The following is a 23,700-nucleotide window of genomic DNA, read 5'->3' as shown; positions in this document are numbered from 1 at the left end:
TGTGAGTTTTATACTAAAAACGATGATCCATATATTGATCAGGCGGTATTGTTTTTTATTACATGAAAAAGAGGTTTTGAAGGGATCCAAAACCCTTTACAAATAAAACAAGGGATAGAACTTGACCGCTCAACAAAGAGGAGAGAGACACAACCAAAAAATAGTCTACCCCGAAAGACAGTGGGCAACCCAACCAAAGACACAGCTAGAAAAACCAGCCCAAACAACCAACTACAAGGGCCCTCAAGATTTACAACTGGCCTTGTGGGAATGAAGAGTCGTATCAAAAGAAGGCTTGGACATCTTTGAATGCTTCCCCTTTATAGTAATCATCCTTCTTCAACTTTAGTTGCCGCAAAAGACCAATCCAAAGAGCCCAACACTTATCTATCCGGATTGGAAGAAAGAGCATCAGTAGAGGGAGAAACAATCGTCGCGGATATAGGACCACATCCAATAGATGGGGCAATAGTTGTGTCAACACACGGTGAAGCAGTCGATGGGGTTAGAGACAACAAACCATTTTCAGTAGAAGAGACAGTAGCATCCTGTATCAAAGCATCTTTAGTCATAGAAACATCCTTTGTGGCATCCGAAGAATCTTTCTTCGCGATTAAAGAATCCAAACTAGCCATAGAAGAAACCCCAACATCCAACAACTCTTAAGAAGAGTCCAAAGAGTTCTTTATCATGTAATGATGGTATGAGGCCCCCGACCACCATGAGGCCACAGGTTTCTACTTCTCAAGCCCACAATTCCCAGCCGCATGGCCAGTTTTAAAGCATCTAAGATGCCTGAAAGGAATACCTTTGTAATCCAAAGTTTGGACCCAGCTACCAAAAGAGGAATTAATGGCAATCTCAGCTGGAAGTCCCTTAGACACATCTAGCTCCACCAGAATGTGAGCAAAAGTAGTATGATAAATCCCAAAGGATTCATTATCCACCATAATGAAACTCCCAATAGCATCACCAATTTCCTCAAAGAGAGAATCAGCCCACAAATGGAGAGGAAGGTAAGGAAGTCGAACCCAAACCATAATTTTGTTGAACTTCTCATAAAGGGGGTTAAAATCAGAGTGTCAGGGTTTGGCCAAAAGTGGCATATTATCTTTCTCATAGAAAAAGATTTCACACAAAAAAATTCTTCTATCCTTGGCATTCTCAAATTTAGCAACAAAGAAACCTTTAGCCATAGGGAATATGTGAACTGTACCAGAAATGAGAGCATCCCAGTGATGAGAGATCCATTTATGCAGCTCCAGGAGGCTGGGCCAAATACACTTGAATTTACATATAGAACTATGCTCCGTAAAAACCTTCACATTGTTCTCTATTTCCCAATCGGAATCCTTATTCACATTGATAGAGGCGGCACAGGAGACAAAGATAAACCCTCTTGCTTCCCCTCTGGGAAAATTTGAATACGAAACCTGCAAAACCCAAGCAGAGCAAAGATGAGGCCCCCCAGTAGCCACCGATGCCCAGGAGGGACAAGGAGCATCAGTAACAACCAGATCTAAGTCGTCGACAAGGAGAGAAGCTGCAGGGGAGAGGGCGGGAGAATCAAGCGGGAGCATTTTTTGAATCAATCACTTCTTAGATAGCATGCAATGTTATGATTGTGTCGTATCTTTTTCTTTTGTTTGAAGAGGATTTCAACAATAAAGCATTCATATGCAGAAAAAAAATGTGAATTTGTGAGGTACACATTCTATGATATAGGATGGAGGATGCTTCAATAAGTCTCATTGTAGCTGAAGGGATATTGAAATCTTAGAAGGTAGTCGAAGGGACATTGAAAGGTGGCTTCAAATGGAAAGTGCCTTTCATGAGCTACCTATCTACGTCCCTTCACCATCAAAGGACTGGGAGGAAGAGGGAATGGAATGAGAACAATGAAAACAGAGGGTGGGTGGTTCACATGCAGAGCATATGAAATTCATCTTGACTATTGAAGTTGCACCCCTCGCTCTACTTAGAATATTTCTCTATAAGTTTATCCTTCCATTTCATTGGTTCTTCCCTTGGCTTTGTATTTTCATCGTCTAGGTTGAGGATGTTTCTTCTGTAGGGTTACAGAGCTCCCCTTCTAGTTTTATGAGTGTCGCCGCTAGTGTGTGTTATGCGGGTCTTCCATTGGCGCGATAGTGGCATGACTCAAAGCATCAAGACTTCAACGAATATTGTTCTCCACCTAGGCATCTCCTCATACACATGGCCCATTTTTGTCCTCTTCTGAATATGTGATGGGATTTCTTTATCTACATATAGTCCAAAACGTGTTAGACGGAGGAAAACCCAAGTGTAAGAAACACGTATCTTATTGGATTCCTTGCTATTATAAAAGGAATACTAAGGATGTAGTAAAGGAGATTCTAAAATTCCTTTACTCTAGGTGGGTAAAAGAAGGGCTTTATTAGTCTAGGGTTTCAGATAGTTTCACAAAGGAGAAGGGTTGTCCTTCCATATTATAAATCTTAGTTAGTAATAGATGCATAATTTTAATGATTGCATATAATGTCTCCATTTGTATTTTTTAAGTTTATATGAATCAAGATATTAAGAATGTGTTGGTTCATCCTAATATCTCTTTGTCAGTGTGTGATTGTGCTTATGGGCCTCCTTCAAGGAAGGAGTTAAATTTTGTATGCAAATTACAATGAATTCGAGAAATGTCAAATGGATTAACAAGAATAGTTGATGTAGTTAACAGGTGGAATCATATTAATGTCGGGCATTAATATTATGAAGGTTCCCTAACTTGAGTTATTTTACAATGTGGATTTACTCTTTCTCTTTGTGGGTTTGATTTTGTTTCCCCTAATATGCATTTAGACTGCAGATATCGCTTAGGGTTAATTTCAGGAGCAATTTTGAATAAGCAATTTATCTTTCCCACTTCTCTTTTCTTTACAGAATGTTAAGGGGTAGATTTCATTATGTGTGTGGGATGTTTCCTTATTCCCTTTAGGTCATGCATATTCATTTTCTTAGTGGGTTTGAAAGCTAGTGGGGTTTGAACTAAATGCAAAGCTTATTGTAATAATCCCCATTTAACTAAGAAAAATCTACTAGTAGTAAGCCTGCAAGAATTATGTTAGAATTAAGATTTAACCAAGTATGCAAACTAAAGATAGGAATACCTCCTGATTTAGGTAGAGCTCGAAATGAAGAAGGCTTATTATAGCCTTGTTATGTTGTGTTTTCTTGTCTCCGGGTTGTTGATAGCATTGATCGAATCTTGCAAGTTTAGTTCCTTGGCTTGAGGTTTACAATTTCCTTAGGGCTAGAGGTAGCAAGGAAAATCCACCAACAAGAATTACTCAAATACAAGGGTTTTTATTTTGTATATTTTTAATCTTTTAACTTTGAACTTATTTTCATCCTTTTGTTTTACTCATCTCTTTGACTATTAATTTTTTTTTTTAATTATTCATGATATTTTAGAAAATTTTCATGTTTAATTCATTTCATGAGGAAAAAATCCCATGACATAACCAACATCCTTCAAACAAGTAAAAGAGTTGGATGCATAGAGAAAATTGATGAAAGTCGACTATGATGTTCTAATCAAGAATGACACTTAGGAGTCGGTTGATCCTACACTCATTCTAAAACCATTGCTAGGAAGTGGGTGTTTTGAAACAAATAAAAAAAAAATGACCCACTTTACAAACACAAAGAAAAGCTTGTCGCAAAGGGATGCGCTCGAAAAGGCTAGATCAATTAAGGAGATCTTTGCATCTACAATGAAATGGACTATAATTTTGATTTTTTTGGCTAACACGATGAATGGAAAGTTAATCAAATGGATTTGAAAACTATTTTTCTAAATGTTAATCTCAAAGAAACAATTTGCATGACTCAACCAATAGGTTTTTCTATTGAAGGTTAAGAAGACAAAGTGTGTGAGTTGTTAAAATCGTTGTATGGTTTTAAACAAACTCAATACATTTTGTATGAAAATTTCACTAGACACCTCTTGATCATTCATTTCAAGCATTTTGAGTTTGAAGGTGCATATGTTTGTCAAGACAATTGACAAAATAATTGTATACATAGTTGTATATGTGGATAATTTGTTGACAATAGGAAACAATGAAAATACAATGTAAAAACCAAACTAGAACTAATCATAGTTTTTTAAATGAAAATATCAAGTCAATATTTATTACTATTTGGGTGTTGAAGTGATTTAAAAATCTAAACACATTTTTATTCCAACAAAAATATTAGTTTTATTTTGATTAAATTTGAAATGGCGGAAGGCAAACCACTTAGCACACCCATTGAAGGAAATCTAGAATTGACATCAAAGAATACAACAAAGTTTGAACATACAAGTGTAGAAAAGGGGAGATTACAAATTTATTTTTTAACCAGGGGTAATGATGGTGCTTATCTCTACAACAACTCTTCCCACCCATGGGGCGATTTCAAAACCTAACGATGGTGCTTCTTGGCCCTCGGCCTACGTTGTTCCTGTCGTGAATTTGGTGGCATTGCCTCCGTGCGTGTCTCCTCCTCAGTGGGTCAAGGGGATGTTTCGTCCCGCCCTTGTGCCTCTGTCACTGGTGGTACGCAGGGTGTGCGACTTTCTGGTAAGTTGTTGAATGTTGACGTGGCTGTGTCTGTTGGGCAGAGGTGGATTGGTGAGGTTCCAAGATCACGACAAGCGAGACAGTTGTATGGTGGGTTCATTCATGTTGCAAATTTCATTTTTTCATTAATTTGAAAGCAAAGACGAAAGAGGAAATAGATCATAATGCTTCTTTTCTCTCCTTACATGGTGTGATATGTCAGTTCAGGGGTTTCTGGCCTAGCCTCCCTTAGTCACACACCTAGATCTCAGAACAATGGGAGCCACTTATTACTGGGAAAGCCCATATTTTCCCCATGGGTAAGGGGTTTTTTATTTCTAAGTTTGATAATGCTCAGGATAGAAACAAAATCTTATGTGATAATTTTTTTAGCTGGGAGGACAAATTTTTGTTGATGATCAAGCCTTGGCACTCTTATTTCAGCCCTTCTTCTGAAACATTTAATAAGATCTCAATTTGGGTTCGGCTTCCTAATCTCTCACTTCATTTATGGGTTGATCCTCTTTTAGAAGAAGTGGGTGATACCCTAGGAGATTTTTTGTTGGTGGATGATGAATCCTCTGATATTTTTTAGTCCACATTTGCCTACATATTGGTTGAAATGGATGTTTCAAAAGGGTTGCAAGCTGAGATTTTACTTAAATCTTCTAAGGATTCTTGGGTTCAATCTTTGGACTATGAAGGGATTCCCTTCTGATGTAGAAGATGTTTTAAAACAGGTTATGTAGCTACACAATGTGGATTTGAGAAAAAGGCAATGACGGCTACATGGTGGAAAGGTGCTTCTGAACAACATTATAGGGTTGAGAAGAAATCTGAGCAACATAAGAGTTCTTTTTGAGGTGGTTGCACTGGAATCACAAGGTCTTGGGGCATCCTCTTCGGATGTCACAAATGGTGGGGTTGTTGAAGCTATGCAATAATATCATGTTGAAACCCCTAAAGAGATAGAGAATGGCCTCAGGCTACAATTTCGGGTGATAGTGTTCTGACTATCAAATCGGGTGGTTTTTCTGATAAGGTCATGCAGGGAGGAATACTGATGAAATCTCTGAGACAGTCGCTACAGGCATCTATTCTTAGGATAATGGTGTGTTGTGTTGGCATGATAAGGCAGCACAAGTGGAAGAGGGTTGGATTTATGTTAAGGAAAGAAAGCTAAGTTCTCTAAGCCTTCTTTTGACATGACTCTCTGATCCCACAAGAGTAGTTCTAAATGTAAATATTGATGGTTCTTGGTTGGGGGTTGGTTTTAGGCTGGCTACAGGTTGTTCTTTTTGTAGCTTTGTTTTAGGTTGTGGGAGCCTATTTAAAAAAAAAACCCGTGTTTTTTGGTTATGGTGCCTTTTTTACCCATGGTTGTCTGGTGCTTTCATATTCCTTATGTTAGGACAACTTTCTATTTGAGTGTTCTAGATCCATTCAAAATCTGGTTGTAAAGGGTTTTGGGTCCTTTCAAAACCTGTTTTTGTCCTAATAAAAAACCAAGTGTAGAAACTCATTAGATGTCATATCTATGTAACCAAAACTCGAGTAGATATTTTGATTGTTGTAGTTCTCTCTAAATTCATGCAAAAGTAAAGAGAATTACTAGCTAGCAACAAAGGGGTTCTTCAATATCTAAAGGGAACTCAAAGCTTTGGGCTTCATTACTCCAAGGTAGTTTTAATATTCAAATTCAAACTATGGAAGGGATTTTGAAGATGGGAAACCTATTTCAAATTTCTTAATGAATTTAAGATCGGCAATAATTAAAAAGAAGTCAAAGAAGAAGATAATGTCAACTTTGTCTTTAATAAAATAAAAATAAATGCCAACTTCAAAAAGCAACTAGATAAAGATTGTGGTTCAACAAGGTTCTTCAAGATTTGTAGGAAAATAAGTTTCATCAACACCACTCTTGGTGAACAACACTTTTGCAATTAAGATGGCAAGGAATCAACTTCCTCATGACCAAACCAAGCACATCAACAATAAATTCCATTTGCTCAAAATTATATAAAAATGGCATCATCAAAATGATTGATGTCCAATTGCAAATCAACATGTAAATATTGACAAAGAACTTGACATAGAGAAATTTGAAAAATTCAAAGGCATACTTGGTCTCATTATAACCCATGTAGATTAATGGGGTGTAATATTATGCAAATATTTTATATAACTTATTGATTTATTGAAATCAAACTTTTGGGTTTGCACTTTCATCTCATTTTTCCTTTTTTCATTTCTCATACATTGTTGGCATGACAATCCCCTCTTATTCCTAAGATGCATGTTTATCAATGTTTATTGATTTAACCTTCAATTTATATAATTAGTTACACAATTTGACTATAACAAAGGTATCCAAAGGAAAAAATATTCCAATTTAAGATATTATTATCCTAATATTGTGATTTGATTGTCAACTATAATTGTATTCAAAACACTCAATGTTCACGACATTCAAGGTTCAATCTTTATATTATTATGTTAGTGTTGCAACAAAATTAACAATTTTAGTTGTATGTGTAACAAAGTCAAGTTTGTTCCCCAGCCCTCCAAGGGGGTTCATCCTCTTCCCTTTGCGAAATCCTCTCATGTGGTGGTTTGTGGACAAGATGTGGTGGACAACATTGGGTTCTACCAATGTTACGCTTTAGTGTGCAGATTCTCTAGGCTCTAGCCTTCACTGTCGGACATCCATCGTTGGGTGAGTGACTCTTGGAGGCCTTTGGTATCTCATAACCTTGAGCTTTTTCCCTATGCTAAAGGCTTCTTCATTGCTTCTTTCACATCTTCGGCTGATGGGGATTTGGTTTTGGGCAAGTTGTCGACTTGGGGAGTTCACTCCATCTCGGTTAAGCCTTGGACAACCTCTTTTAGCCCTCTCAATGAACCGCATAATGTGTGTCATGTTTGGGTTCGCCTCCCAAATTTCCCTCTTCATTTTCGGGAGCAATTTTTCTATGAGGCTATCGGTAACTCTGTTGGCCATTTCTTGAAGGTTGATGATGTTATGTCTTCAATGAACCACACTACCTAACCTGCATCTTAGTGGACATTGATATCTCCTCGCCTATCCTGGGAGATGTGGTTCTCATAGTGGGGGATCGATGTTGGACACAGTCGTTGGACTTTGAGGTCCTCCCCTTTCATTGCTAGAAATGCTTCTCTACGGGTCATCTTCCTTCGGACTTCTCTATTTCGCATCACAAAGGTGTTTCTACTTGGTGGAAGGATGCTACCACTTATCACTTGACCATCTAGGTTGTTGATTATGATTTGAATGGCTCCTCTCAGAAGCATGAGGTTCCACTTATTGTTGTTGTCAATTCCACAGTTTTGGCTTCTCCCGCTCTAGTGGATCCTCCTTATGCCCCTGTGGATTCAACTCATGTCACTCCAGCTTTGCTACCCTATTCTTCTTCACCTAATGTTGTTGTTGCTTATGCTCATGTTGCTGCTCTACAACAATTTGTGGTGGTTCTGCATCAGCATGTTGTTGCTCTGCAACAACACTCTGCTAGCACTACTGTTTGTAACCCTACAGGGTCCTCCCCATTGGACCACTCTTTTGTTGGTCCTAATGATAGGTACGCCTAGATTGTGGTTTGTCACAGGCAAAAGGGGAAGTCCTCCCCCTCCCCCAAACCCCTCCTTGTCAAGGTTTGGATGTTTCCCCCCTTCATTGACTGGATTTGGGTTGTTTCTCTTCCTATGTACTTTGTTTTAAGGGTCAACACCTTGTTTTTGGTTGTTTTAGTGATGTTGATAGTCCCTGACTATGTTAAAGGGTCAGAGCCCTATTCAACGCTACTTTTTAATCAAAAACAAAGTCATTTTTGTAAGCACGTACCACATTGCATTATTTGTAATTACTCAAGTCAAAAGAGGATATGTTCAATCAATTTTAATATTTCAAAAAAAATCTCCCTAGTACAAAAACTTGAATTTCATTGGTTTGTATTCTTCCTTACATTTTAATTATGTTATTATTATTGACATTTTGTTACCAACAACAATACACACTTCGTGTTTATGGATTAATAAACAAGAAACAAAATAGAAAGATCAATTGAGAACCACCTTGACAAGATTTAACATTGAATTTGATGGTGCTTCTAAGGAAATCTAAGCAAAGCAAGGACAAGATTTATTTTATGTAATTCAAATGATGTTATAATTATGCAACGACCTAAACATGTTGGTTTAAAATCCAATAATGAAGTAAAATAAGAAGTGCTTTGAGCAATTATAAAAGTAGCTCATGAGCTAGATTTACATAGAATGGAGATAAGAGATTCCTACAATACAAGAAATAGAAAGGAGATATTATCTTAGATTAGAATCTAGAGGAATATTTGAAGAGAGCATTATTTTAGAGAGCAAAATTTGGCAAGTGATTACCTAGTGAATGGAGGAGTCATTCTAAATGTTTTTGCACAATAAAAAGTAGCAATAAAAGCGATTAGATTAGTTTAGAAAACATGATCATCCATGCATAGACATTAGTTGAAGGTGACAAAGTGGTATGGCTAATAAATTAATGAGCACACAAGCACATCATGTTAGTTATATCTTTTTTATAGCTACAAATAACAAGATGTGTGTTATAAGTGGTGTTATATCTCCTCTTTGCCATATGGAGCTTCTGTAGCATGCCTTTGGAATGTGTTAGTTTAAGAATATTTTAAGCATGTAGTAGGATGGCAAGAGAAAGTTATGTGCTTTGACATAGCCATGTATCAAACCACAAACTAAAGATTATATTTAGTTTTTCTCTCCTTATGACTTTAAGGTGAAAAATTTTGTGTTGGGGCTGAATGGGATAAGTGGCAATGCCAATGTAAGGTCAACAAGTTCAATAATGGCAATTTTTTGGTTGAAGTTGAAAGAGGTAGTGGACAATCAAGGTATTAACACTTGTTTAGGGAAAATTCATCAATTTAGATAGAGAAGACAAGGTGTAAAAAATAACAAGCAATCTTAGCACGTCAAAGTGCAATAGGAGGCAAGAAATGATGTGATTGATATGAAACTTAGCAATGATCATGTCTTAGCCCTTCTAGAGCATTTGGGATTGTTAGCACTAAAAAAATGGTGGTTACATAACATAATGTGATGATTGAAGTAGCAAGTGTATAAATACTTCCAGTTCTAGAGGATAAAAGGATTGCCTAGTCCTTTGATTGAACCTACTTTCAAGTATCAAGCTCTATATTTTAGAGGCTACTTAAGGACCTAAACTATTGCAAATGAAACCTATTATTATGTTCAAAGAGAGTGTTCATTCTCTTGCGTGCAAGTTCCACCACTAGGGTCTAGTCTTTAATGGTGAAGATAACTAGTTTGTCTAAAAGTATAGCACTTATGAGTTGGTGGTGGTTTTTTAACTTGTACGTACATTGTTGGTGTTTGTATCTTGGTATAGCTAAACCCCTTTAGGGTTGCCAAGGTTGTTTTTTATATGTTTGTCTTATAGGTAGTAGTGTGATTTGTTGTCTAGTGTGGTTTGTTCAATAAAGGTATAGAGATGGCGGACGACTTAAATCACACACACTTAGCTTTGATCTTCTAGGCTTAAAAGTGTTAAACACTTAGAGTTGACTAACATTTTCTGGGCTTAATATATTGCTAGTGTGTGTGGTTTAAGGCTAGCCTAGAGATGGTAGTAGTTGTATCTCTAATAGGCACCATATTATGTTATTGCATTTTATTACTTATATGATGGGACAAATCCACTTAATAAAACTTTAATATTAAATCTCACATGTTGGAACAATTAGTTGTGGAAGATAGAACTATGCAATTCTTTGTTGGGTTGTTGGCCCTTCTTGTTGTGTAATTCTCTTTGTGTTACCCCCTTTTGGAAAATAATAACATTAATTATAATAATAATAACCAAAACACACATACACACACAATACAAGCTATTTATTCCATAGTTTCATTCAATATGCATTTTGAGTAGGAAAATTATATAATGTGCAATTAAATTCTAACAAATAAGAACATGAGAAATCATATAGGTCTAACATCCAAGAAAATGAGATTGCAGTATCAATTTAGTTCACTTAATTTTTAGATTTACTAATAAATTGGGAGAAACTAGTTATTGGCTACTTTAGCTCCATTGATCATTAGCTAGCATACACCCACCTAATGAGATATTCTCTAATTTGTTAATTTAATTATTAGATTTGTAAAAAATAGTTCTTAATTTTTGTTGTTATTATATCATCTCATGTATTGTGATGGAATAGATCAACATAAACCAACCTCATTTGTAACATTATTATTATATCTGTCTTGGCAATGGATTAAGAAGTGTGTTCCAAAACATTGACACTAAAAAGTTATCATATTAGAGTTATCTAGAAACGTTTTTTATTAAAAAAACTAAGTAGTTTCAAATCATACAAGAAATTAGACCAATTAATTAGCAATGGATTAAGAAGTGTGTTCCAAAACATTGACACTAAAAAGTTATCATATTAAAGTTATCTAGAAACGTTTTTATTAAAAAAACTAAGTAGTTTCAAATCATACAAGAAATTAGACCAATTAATTGAATTAATTTTACAAGTTAATGAGTCTCAAATATTCTTAAAATGAATTTTTATAATGATAATTCTAATAATATGATGTATCAACTAACAAGAAACGGCCATTTCTTATTTGTGAAACAATGAAAAGTGGTCCCAAGGTACTCAAACCTCACTTATGCATAGAAGATTATTTTCTTCAATTATGTGTATTGGAAGCTTACTAGAATTCTAATGCTTCAAGTCTAAGAAGCCATTAAAAAACAACAATCTAGGACCATTGAACCATAATGATGGTACCAAGTTTAGTTGAAAATCTCATAATTTCGATCCTAATGCCACTCATAGAAGACATCATTAGGCATGGCTAGTACAAGCTATATGTGGATTTTGACTAAATAGTATCATTTTTCAAACTAAAGATAAATTCCTCAATTTTGTAGCTTTCAAATGATGAAAGCATACAAGTGGATTGATGCAAAGGTGCAAATGTCATGTCTATTTTACTCCATTAGAAAGAATATCTAACCATATATGGAAAACAATATGGACTCCTATCATGTATATTATGCTACAAAGAGGGATGGTTTCAAAGAATTCATAATGGCCTTGGATGAAGAACAAAAGTGATGTGCACAAGCCTTCAAAGGAATTGAATTTTTCCCTAGTGATTACCAAGTTTCATTACTTTTTAAAATAAATGAGGCCGCCCTAATGGAACTTTGTTATTCATAATGAGGCCCTAATGGAACTTTGCTATTCATAATGAGGCCCTAATGGAACTTTGCTATTCATTATATAAGCTTCTAAAGGAATTAGAAAAGAATAGAAAACAATTATTAGTGAAAGTTGAGAAGAAATTATTTTACACAATCACTTTCGAGATATTGTCATATACAAGCAATCACCCCATGTTTATGCTCACACATCTAGATTAGTTAGGAGATTGAAACAAGTCAGCATATCAATACAAAATTGGGCATAAGCTACACCTCTTTTGTTCCAATTATTGACCCTGCCCCTATACAAGGGCAACCTATGAATTGGGAGCTTTTTTTAAAGGCTGGCCTGAACTAAGAACCCGATCATGAAGAAAATTAAAAAGGAGATGATTTAAAAATTAAGGAATGAGTTGTTCATAAGGACCATGATGACAAGAGTGCAGGCCCCTCTCAATGGTGAACAAACGCAACGAAAAAATAAATCAAATCATCACTGTAAACAAAATCACATAAAATAATATATTAACTCGTGAGTTCATCATGATGGTATTACATTGAAATATAGACTTTTTTAAAACCTTTATTTCTCATTAAAAAAACTCACCAGAATAACTTCCCAACTAATTATTGAACTAACATTATTTATTTATTGTAATCTATACTAGCCTATACTCTAAATATGTGATGTAATAACTCCAACACATCTCAAAGAGCTGATTTTGAAATTGTACCCATTGAGTAAGAATGACTAAGTGTCAGATGCTAGAAGACACTAAGTTAGACTTAAATTATCTGTCATCATTTACTGTGATGAGATAGTCAATTTTGTTTCAAAGATTGTAATTTTGTAACCACTTCAAGATTTGATGAATACAATCTGGTGAAGGAATTCTATCATGTTTTCTTTATTAAGTTGCAATGAATATCAATGTTTACTTCTGGCTTCTGCTTATGTTTATACAGAGACAGTATAAAATATCTACGAATTTTTTTACAAAAAGTCTGCCATTATATAGAGTTTCGAGGAAATTAAATATTATACTCCCCTAAAAATAGAGGGATAGCACTGCCCTTGCTAATTTTGCCCTTATCAGATTCCATGCATAACAAGAGCAAATACTTGTGAACACCCATGAAAGAACTTGCCCTCTTTAGTACCAAACAGAGTGCTACAGTTGGCTCAATGTGGTTCTTTGGTCGTTATCAATACTTTGTTTGTATCGTGCTTTCTGTTAGCCTAGCTATTTATAGAGTTTGTCTACAAATCTTTAATGTGTTATGTTTGCAAACATTATCCTATATCTGTTTGGATTTCTCTGTACAGTAGATAATGTATAATGTTTTTGCTCGATTTTATCAAATAGTTTTGTGTCTTTTGTGCGCATCAATGATTTGTAAGGATGTCAATCAGGCCTATCCATCTATACAATCTGATAAGGACCTGCTTGAAATTATTTTATGAATGATTGCAAAGTTTGGCAAAGGCTGAATGATTGCTGAGTTTGGCAGTACAGTTGCCAATTTCCTTTCTTAAAATTCTCAAAAGATTTTTCAGAAAGCCATTTTTCAGCTTGCAAAAGGAACTAAGGTTCTCAGTTTTATCTGGTTTCTCTTGATAAGCAAGAGACCCTTGTCTAAAACAGTTTATAATAGGCATGTTTCAGGCAGAATGCACTCCAGGTGCTTTTCAAGACCGAATATTCTACTGTCAGAAACTGTGTCACCTTTACTATCAAATGTAGCTGAACCTGTCCTCAATAGACAGGATGAAAGTATGACATCAGTGCTACATGTCAAAAGGTTTTACAGAGTGACGAGTAACACAATGGTTACATCTCAAACTAATGCCTTCCAATTCAAAAAATGTATATACCAAAATATGAAATCTCAAAATGACTGCTTACATAAAGACCCTTCTCAATTTGAGAAAACTAATTACAAAAGAAGAAAACAAGTTTTGCTGGTAGCAACATCAGTTGAGATGAGATGAAACCTCGTTACCATAATCTTTGAACTACGAGAATGGAGAATCATATTTTAAATAACGTTTAGGATCATCAATTATCTGATATTCCTCCAGTTAGAGTTGTGTTAAATCCCAATATCAGCAATCTTGATGATTAGATAAACAAAGCATCAAGAAATACTGAGCATTGTTTGGTGATACAATGCAGCAACCCATGCATAATTGTGTGCTGAATCTGATGTGTACCTCAGAACAAGAACCAAGAATGTTTGAATCTAATTAACGTGTCTCTAGAGCTGCAACCACCAATATGCATGGTTACAATCAGAGCTGCATTGAGACTTGCAACTTGCAACAACCAACAAGAGAGTTTGTTATAAATATTTATAGTTATACAGTTTTATTGAGTATGATTTTCATGGTTGAAGCTAACACTATGTGATGATGGAAAGCAGAAAAGGTTAATTATTTTTGAAAAGAAACAAGGATGTTGAGCATTGCTAAGAGATCAAACGATGATCCTAACATTAGGACAATGAGTCTATGTGGGTTCATGTAATATCCCTTAAATATTGTAATGCCAAACCCTGAATTTTCAAAAGAAAATGGAATGTGCTAACCAATATTGAACTCTGAAAATGTAAATTTCTAGTTTGTGAAATAAACCCTAACTGATGTTGAAAAATCAAAACAAACCCTTGGGCAGAAAACAACTTGATACCCTCCAATAATAACTTATTTTTATTGCCAAAATGTTGATCAAATTTTACAGCCTCAAAAATTATATTTAAATGAACCTTTTGCACTTACAAGCTGCTGCATGGCCTGATACAGTTGTATGGCATTGCATTAGAAGTCTTAAAGGTTGTACAGCTGCTGTTAGGGAGCTACAGTGTGACTGAAACTGATGCAGGAGCATCCTACCAGCCCGTGATGAAATGGGAACTTTGAAACAAAGTCTGGACATCCATCAATGCATGAGAGTGGGAAATTTTGTCAGTTATTATATTTAAAATGCTCTGTCAGTAAATATGCAAAATGTAGAAGCATAGACATGAAACGTAACTGTTGTCAGAATGCCTCAACGGAATGGAGATGTGCACAAATGGATTTGTAGAGGAGGCTTTAAGAGACTTGGCAGGTGTAACACCAAATACCATAACCGCTGCCTGCACCAAATAGCATAAAAACTGATTTAGTTTCTATTTCATTTGAAACGGTAGATAGGAAGCGGCACCAATCTTTGAGGAGGGTGTGTGGTAGCAACCATTAAGGCAAGGAAAAGTGGCTGCGCAGAAAGGATGAGCAGATCTGGCTACGTTGAAGTCAATTTGGCTGAGTAGAAAACAGAGCACATGGTGCATAGGAAAAAGGGGAGGCGGGGGGCCGGGGTCGGGGCTGGGAGGTGGGAAGCGGGGGGCTGGCAGCAGCCAATGTGCCATCATAGGTAGTGAATCGTAGTGCAGGAAAGATAATAGTGGGCTGTGCAAAGATAAGAATGTGGGTGTGAAGCTGCATAGAAAGGGGGTCCGCTAAGAAGGTGTATGTGTTGTCACTGCCAATAGGAAAGGAAGCAGCATTAAGAGAGTTAAGGCATGGTATTGCCTATATAATCTGGAATTGTATTTGAGCTTTGCGAGGCGAGAAGTTTGTTATTGCACCAATGGTATCAGGGGTATTAGACCATGAGTGACCATGAATTTTGTTGGTAGAACAATTTGTATGTATTGAATGAAATGAAGAAAATTGATTTGAGTCTGTTTGTGGCTATTTTGTTTCCAATGTGTGATATTTGAGTTCCTGTTTTGAGATTGTATCTGAGTGTTTCATTTCGAATCAATGGTAGCAGAGCGGGAGTTCTTGAATGTGCAAGCAGAAGTGCCAATTGGAGGCAGCTTGCATCAAGACCTGAGGATGGAGAGTGTGTGGAATTTTATTGCGGACAGATGTGCAAGTTGTAAGAAGAAATTTTCAAAGGGTTTGGAGAGCTGAGGTTCTCGTGATTGTAAACAGATTGCTGAAGGAGGCAGTTTACAATAATGCTTGTGAACATTGAAAGAGGGATGAGGGTTTGAGGATTTGTGTTAAGATTTTTTTATTCTTCGAGTATGGAAAAGCAAAAGAGAAAGAGGACTTTTGTCATTAGATGGATTTTGACAATTCATGGACTCAAGAAAATGAGAGAGACAATAAGTGATTGAATGAGAGAAGAATTTATAAAGTTGAAGCAACAAGTGAAAAAAATAGAAGAACAGTTGGAAAAGAGAAAAACCCTTCATCACAAAGGAGGTGATGCTGAGTTTTATTATTCTAATGATATTTTGAATGCAAGAAAGAAAGAAGTAGCAAAGTGTCATACATATGACACGGAGGAAGGAGAAGAGGATGAATATGAAGAGATAGATGAACCTGAAGCTGAGGAATGTCTATTAGAAGACATGGTGGATGAAAATACAGAGGTTGCAACAGCAACAAAAGAGTTGAGTGAAATGGAGGACATTGAAGAACAGAACAACCAAGTTGCGGCCGTAAAAGAAAAGGTAAAACTTACATTTGGTGAGTTTACCGACGATTCTGATTTGCATGTGAATGATGTGAATGAAAGGGATGGATGTGAGGAGGTTGAAAATCATGTTGCAGCTGTAAGGAAAGGAGAAATATCATATTTTGATGGGGTTAAAACCAAATCTGATTTATGTTTCAATGATATGATGAGTGATAGTGAGAAAAGAATTGTAATGGTGAAGGCAAATGATGTAGCATTTAATTTTTTTGAATGCTATTATGGAAATGGAGGATAATGAGTTTGCAGCAAGAGAGAATCCTTTAGAGGATACATGTGAAAATGAAAAAGATCTTTTTCTAATCCAGATTGAAGAATAATGGGATAAATTGATTGTAGGTGGAACGAAAGTTGCAATAGAAGGTAATAAGGTAAACTCAGATTTTGATCTATGTTTTGATCAAAATGAGAATGTGGAAATGGAAAGAGAAAGAGATGATTTGTTAATAAGGATTGCAGCATTGGACGTAGAGTGGAATATATTGGTTGCAGATCAAAGGGATGATGGAGTTACATGTCATGTTGAAGGCAAGAAGAAGAGAATGAAATTGAAGTTGTAGCAGAGCTTGATCGAGGACCTAATGAAGACAAACCATTGCTTGGAGAAGAGATCACTTCGAGTGAAGAGAACGGGAAAGAAGATGAATTGCCAAAGGAAGTTGCAGTCATAATGAGAGGTGATGAAGAAGATGTTGCAGCAGAAGAGGTAAATTTTTATGAATTTTGTAATAAAGAATTGGAGATGGATTTGTGTGCTAAAGTGAGTGAGAAAGAGGATGTTATAGTAACAAGGTGGAATATAGATGTTGCATATTTGTACGTGGAAGCTGTAAAAGATTGTGCAGGTGAAACTTGGTGGAGGTGGTTGGTTCATGGTGGATTGAAATCTGTGAAAGAGGGGAAGAGAGGAAAGGATATTTGGTGTAGGAGATCAGTTGATGGTGAGTTGGTACCCATGAAGAAGAAGAAGAGAGGAGAGAACCATTGCGAGAGGAGGGTGATTCCGACAAAGTGTTGTAAGCCCATAAGAAAAGGAAAAAGAAATAGTTTCATGTGCAATTGCCACAATGAAAGAGTTCACTGCAAATTTTTCGCAATCTCAACGAGTGATTCTATAACTCAACTCCACTTTTGTGAGCCTATGCTCACAAACTTTCTACCGGGTGTGTCTGATGCAGGAGCATCCTACTAGCCCATGCTAAAATGGGAGCTTTGAAACAAAGTCTGGACATCCATCAATGCATGATAGAGTGGAAATTTTGTCAAGTATTATATTTAAAATGCTCTATCAATAAATATGCGAAATGTGGAAGCATAGACCTGAAATGTAACTCTTGTCAGAATGCCTCAACGGAATGGAAATATGCACAAATGGATTTGTAGAGGAAGTTTTAAGAGACTTGGTAGGTGTAACGTCAAATCCCATAGCTGCTGCCAACATCCTGCCTACTTGTGTCAAATGGCATAAAAGCGGATTTAGTTTCTATTTCATTTGAAACAGTAAAGAGGAAGTGGCACCAATCTTTGAGGGGGCATGTGGTAGCAACCATTAAGGCAGAGAAAAGTGGTTGAACAAAACGGAAGAGCAAATCTGGCTACATTGAAGTCAAAGGACTGATTTGGTTAAGTATAAAATAGAGTACATGATAAATAGGAAAAAGTCGGGAGCGGGAGGGGGTGGGAGAGGGGCGATGGAGATGTGTGGGCTGGCCAATTTGCCATCATAGGTAGTGAATGGCAGCGCAGGAAAGAAAATAGTGGGATGTGCAAAGATAAGAATGTGGGTGTGAAGCTATGTAGAAAGGGGGTCAGCTAAGAAGGTGTGTGTGTTGTCACTACCAAGAGTGAAGGAAGCAGCATTAAGAGAGTTAAGGCAAAGTATTAACTATATAATCTGGAATTGTATTTGAGCTTTGCGAGGCAAGAAGTTTGTTATTGCGTCAATGGTATCAAGCGTCTTAGACCATGAGTGACCATGAATTTTGTTGGTAAAACATTTTGTATGTATTGAATGAAATGAAGAAAATTCATTTGAGTTTGTTTGTGGCTATTTTGTTTTCAATGTATGATATTTGAATTTCTGTTTTGAGATTGTATGCATGGAGTGTTTCGTTTTGCATCAGAAACTGTATGCAAACCCTTTTCTATGCCAATTCCTCTCAAAACTGATGAATTATCATTACTCTATGCCCTTGAATGGAACAGCTGGCTAAAGATCTCAATAAAAATGCTGATAAAATTTAAATCTGCCTTGGATACATCTGCAATATGTCATAAATCAAGAGTAATCTCCTTGCAAGGTTGATGCTTTACTTCAAATTGCTGATTGCTGATAAAGAATGAGTAAAATAGCACAAACAACAGTGGATGTAACTGTTTTAATGCTCAAAATGTTTGGTTTTCTTACTTCAAAGGTGCCACTCTGCTAGGGTTGTCTGGAAATGTCATAAACAATTTGGATCCAGCAATTTTGATGCACAATAACTCTCTAAATCCTGTAAACCAATGTAGAAACCCTCAAATATGACAAGGCAACAAAATAATGATTTTTGGTTGCAAAAACACTGCAGCACCACTGTAGTAAACTGAAAATATCTTCAAATCAGCTCGATTGTGATTCTTGAGATGGTATAACCCAAGATTGCTTCATTCCCAAATGTGGAATTCAAGAGGGGTTTTGTCCTTGGATGCCCTAGATTGAATGAAGATACAAACTATTGAAATCTAAAAAATTGGATGCAAAAGGATAGCTTGAAAAAATGATCTCGAGATGAAAATATGCACCTCCTTAATATGTCTTTTCAAATTAAGCCCTTGGGTCCTAAATTTCCCTCCAAATATTTAAAATACTTTTAACTTTAATTTTTAAGTATTCAAAAATACTTTTAGTTAATACTAATGTTTAAAAACACCTCTATTTTAATTACAATAATATTATTAAGCTGCCCATAAAATTAAAGATTATTAGGCCCAGCTTAAATAATTATCAATAATATTAATTATCTTAATTCAAAAAAAAGGACGTGACAGCTAAGAAGGTGTACGCAAGGTTTTGAATCAATACATGAGAACATAAATAAGCCTGCTGATTTATGCAGTAACCCGCTGATTATGTTGTTTGTTATCGCTAGATAGTGCATCTAAAGCTGTTTCAACTGTCTCTGGGTTAAAATGATGCAAAGTGGAGAAAGGCCTAAACTATATTAGCGAAATGTTGGAATAAATGCTCCAACATAAATGAATAAGTCATACTCAAGTTTTGAGTACGTGCCATCAAATAGTGTTATGTGTCCAATATGTTTAGTTAAATTCAATTTGCTGTCAATCAATACCTATTAAGTTCATTCTATTCGCGTTTCTCTTGTTCTGTTTTCTTATTCCTGATGATGGATCATGGAGTTTAATCCAAAACATCAAGCGAAAAATTCACACGGTTGATCTGTGAAGCTATGTATGTTAACACTATGGACTGTGGAAATCATATATCTACAATACCTGTTAGCTGTCAATCAGCTATAGTTCTTGTCAAGACAGTTAGTAGACTTATAGGATCTACTTAAGATTATTTGTAGCTATTTATATGTATACTGAATGATTAATAAAATGAGCAGTGTAGTCAGTGTTTTGTTTGCTGCTTCAAATTCTATTAGTGAGACCATGTACACCTCGACATATTAAAAACCTGATTTTGATGCCCTGCATCATATGAGATATGAATACAAAGGTAACTTTATAATTATACTCATCTAATTCCAATTAAAGAATCAACATTAACAGAAAACATACCACTTTAATTACCTTCTAAGTAATTCTGCAATGCGTATATAGGAAGCTTGCAGCATTTGGGCAAAAGTAGTGATTGAACTGAATGACAAGCAACATGTATCTCAAATTACAAAGAACATATGCAATGTTTTTATGAGTTCAATAATATTTTCTCCCTTATCACCAATGACTAGCGTAACTACATTGTTCAGAGATTGCAGCATTCACAATAATATACAAGAAAAAGAAACAGAAAATACTGGATTCTAATGAAATCCCAACTGGCAGAAAGTACTAGATTCTAATGAAATCCCACCTGGTTTCCTTACTACAGTTACAATTCTTTTGGTTGTAAAGTTGCCCTCTATGGGGCCACTTCCATGGTTTGCTATTCTTGACAATATACTTCAGTCTAAGCGACCTGCTTTCGTCATTTGGGAACAGTAATATGATTTCAGTTGACTGAATTCTAATAGCACCCTTCTTGGTTTTGTTACACAGAATTTTTTTGTTTGTATAGTTACTCCCATGTGGTTCAGTAGTTTACTATTCTTGGCAATATAATTAAGTCTTATTGACCTGATTTTGTCATTTCTGTACATCAACATAAATTCAGATGTCCATTTCAAAATTTATCCAACAATGAAAACTGAAAGAATTGGAGTTCAAAAAATTCATGACCTTAAATCCAAGGTGCCAAGAACTTACGGTTTATCCAGCTAGCTGTTTCACTCTCTTTAAAAATTCCTTGTCATTTTTAAGCAGCATATCAGGCAGCGTTAAATAAACACTGTATTTGACTAACAGCATATGTCTAGGTTTAATCCTCTTCTCTAAACTAAAACCAAAATACTGTGGAAAATCCAATAACTCCTTGACTTTACGACCCATCTCATTGGTTAGAAAATCAATCTTTGGCTGAAGATTATTTTCCACACTGGCGCGAAAAATATTAGGAGCCCTCACCACCATTTCCACAGCTTCCTTGTAAGAAAACCCCAAACTCTGCAAGTACTCTAACTTGGGAACAAAGGACTTTTCCACACTGGAAACCAATAGTACTGTGTTGGAACAATCAATAACACACCCCAATTTCTTCAGATAATACAGTGTAGGTCTAAGTTGCTCACTAACACTACAGATGAGCAGTTTCGGGCATCTACAAATAGATTTTCTTATGTCTTTTCTGGAAATCTTTACTTCAAAGAAAAAACTGAATACTGGAACCAGATCCTTATTAACATTCAAAGTGAGGATTTGTGGGCACATACCCAATATTTTTCTAAAGTCTTTATACAAGATACCCATTTGCTTCAAGTAACCCACCACATCTTTTATGCTGCTTAAACTGGCACGGAGGACTGAAGGGTTGTCTCTCAAGGCCTTTGTGGAGTCCACACCCATTAGCTCGAGGTATAAAACTTTTTCTCTCAAATTGAAAGAAAGTGACAGTAGCTGGGAAGACCTTGCTGTAGGATCCAGAGACCTCGTGGCTGTGAAATTATCGGCACCATCTCTAGAATTTGCATTCTTCCGTAATGACTGGATTGAGTATTTAGATTTTTGATCTGAATGTTCAGAACCTTTTGTCTGAGCTTTGATGAGTGTGTTGAAATTGGATTTTCTGTGGAAAGGACTGGTAATTTTCAATATAGGAGAAATGCCTGGAGCTGATATGGATAATGGCACTCTGGTTGGAGAATTGAGTTGAGGCATAAGGTCTCTTAAACTTAACCGTTGGATTTCCTTGACTTGATCTTACCTGTAAAATGTTGCCTCACTATATATTCTTTTAATACAGACACCTCATTGCCTCAAATAAGAGTCCAGGAATATTTGATAGGAATTCGAGATAGCTACAATGATTTTCTTCTTGTTTTTAATTTAATAGGAATATGTGAGAACCATAGTTGCCACGTGCAAGGCGTCATGCAAATTTTAAGGGGAGCTGTGATTTTTACCAGATGAACTTAGGGGAGATGATCCACTAGCTGCCCAATATTTTAATATATTCATGTTAGACTCATCTTCATAATTCCATATGTTTTATAAATATGTATTTTCACAATTCACTCATGTCATCAATAAATGTTGTAAGTTTCATCTTCAAGATATCAAAATAAATAAATATATATATTTTGCAATTCAATCATGTCTTCAAAATTTTTATAAAAAAATGAATTGTACTTCTAAATCAATGATTTGCTTTCAAATCTAATGTTTAGAAAGAGGTTGGATTGAAAGATAAAATATTTATAACAAAATATTTCAAACCTCAAGATTCTAGACAATTTTTAAGCATTTGGAAAGCCTAGTAACTAGTGTCTCCTCTTCTTGAAAGGAAAGTACAAGATCTTAGTCATAGCATGATGGAACAATTGATAAACTTCTAAGAGTAGCCTCTTGCTATTAATTGCCAATTACATAGCAAACTCTAATTCAAAATAGGTATTATGGAATTAGGGATATATGGGAGTACACATTTTTAATATGGAAATATGACATGCAACTCAAGAATGACTTCAAATTGTCCAAAAAATTTATTAATGACAATCCCAAGGTGCAAGATATTGTTCTTTTGGATCTTCAACTAAAACTTTCTACTCCCATTTTGTGTCACTTCTTTGAAGATTGGAGATGGTGTCAGATTATAATATTGAAAACTTTCCCCTCAAACTATAATTTATCTTAAAATCTTCCCTCCAATCCAAATTCAACCAAGAAATTTGAAATGTAGTTTGAATTGCCCTGAATCTAAATGGTTTAGCTTGAGCACTACTATGTGGAAATCTACAGTTGAGGTCAAAGCTCAATTTCTAGCATGGAATATTACTCATCCTAAAATTGTTGTGGAAGAACGTCTCATTTTTCTTCCCAATCACTCCACCAAAAATGCCCTTTTTGTCCCAAGCTAGAAAATATCAAAGAATGCGTTTTGGACTTGCAAGTATACTCAACAAATTTGGCAAGCAATCATAGCTCTTATTCCAACTATATCTAACAAAAAACTAAAATGGAAACAAACTCTTCTAGGGTTGCACTATTCAAGAAATATGATCTCAGAATGGCTTCGTCAATGTATCCTTTTATATATTTGATGTTTTGATGTAAAGCTATCTTTCTTAGTTATTTTCCTCCAATGAAGGTAATTATGCATGGTTTATTCTCTAATATCATTTTGTAATAGAAAACTCTTGCTAAAGTCTTGAAGGAGAAGGACAACAACAATTAGAGCTCTATATCCAATTATCTGCAGTACAGTTTTAGTTGGCAGCTACCGCTAAAGATCATAATGGATCTCTACTTACAATGTTTAGTGTTATTATAGAAGATCATGTGCTTTGTACTTGTGAGGTAGGAATTCGGAATAAGGCATCAAAGCACAAATTAAGTCAACCACGAAAGCCTAAATGCTATGAAAATATTCCTAACACATTTATTGAAAGCATAGAAACAAAGCACTAAAACTAAAAGCAAACCAAACAAAAGTGCTCCTTCCATGTTATTCCAGTGTTCTTCTTTCTCCTTCAAATGTGTGTGGATCTCACCT

The 23,700-nt window shown here is 35.7% G+C and overlaps 1 protein-coding gene across 3 annotated transcripts; it reads right to left on the bottom strand.

The window, feature by feature from the left end:
* Positions 1–14,548: 14,548 nt before the first annotated feature.
* On the bottom strand, positions 14,549–22,008 carry LOC131041314 (transcription termination factor MTEF1, chloroplastic). 3 transcript variants are annotated; one of them, XR_009359401.1, is made up of 3 exons: positions 20,859–22,008; positions 14,889–14,991; positions 14,551–14,781 (listed from the first exon to the last, which is right to left on the bottom strand). XR_009359401.1 is itself a non-coding variant. In XM_059214053.1 (2 exons), exon 1 carries the CDS (start codon positions 21,864–21,866, stop codon positions 20,862–20,864), a length of 1,005 nt encoding a protein of 334 aa, XP_059070036.1. In that variant the 5' UTR covers positions 21,867–22,008; the 3' UTR covers positions 14,549–14,991; positions 20,859–20,861. The 3 variants fall into 3 exon arrangements, 2 of the variants coding, with proteins under 2 accessions (XP_059070036.1, XP_057830338.2); XM_059214053.1 differs by having other exon boundaries at positions 14,549–14,991; XM_057974355.2 differs by lacking the exons at positions 14,551–14,781; positions 14,889–14,991 and adding an exon at positions 14,998–20,744.
* Between the last annotated feature and the right edge of the window lie 1,692 nt (positions 22,009–23,700).

This window comes from Cryptomeria japonica, chromosome 11 (assembly GCF_030272615.1).
Source record: "Cryptomeria japonica chromosome 11, Sugi_1.0, whole genome shotgun sequence".
NCBI lineage: Eukaryota > Viridiplantae > Streptophyta > Pinopsida > Cupressales > Cupressaceae > Cryptomeria > Cryptomeria japonica.
The sequence above is the reverse complement of the archived record's forward strand: the minus strand, read 5'-3'. Positions and strand labels throughout refer to the sequence as shown.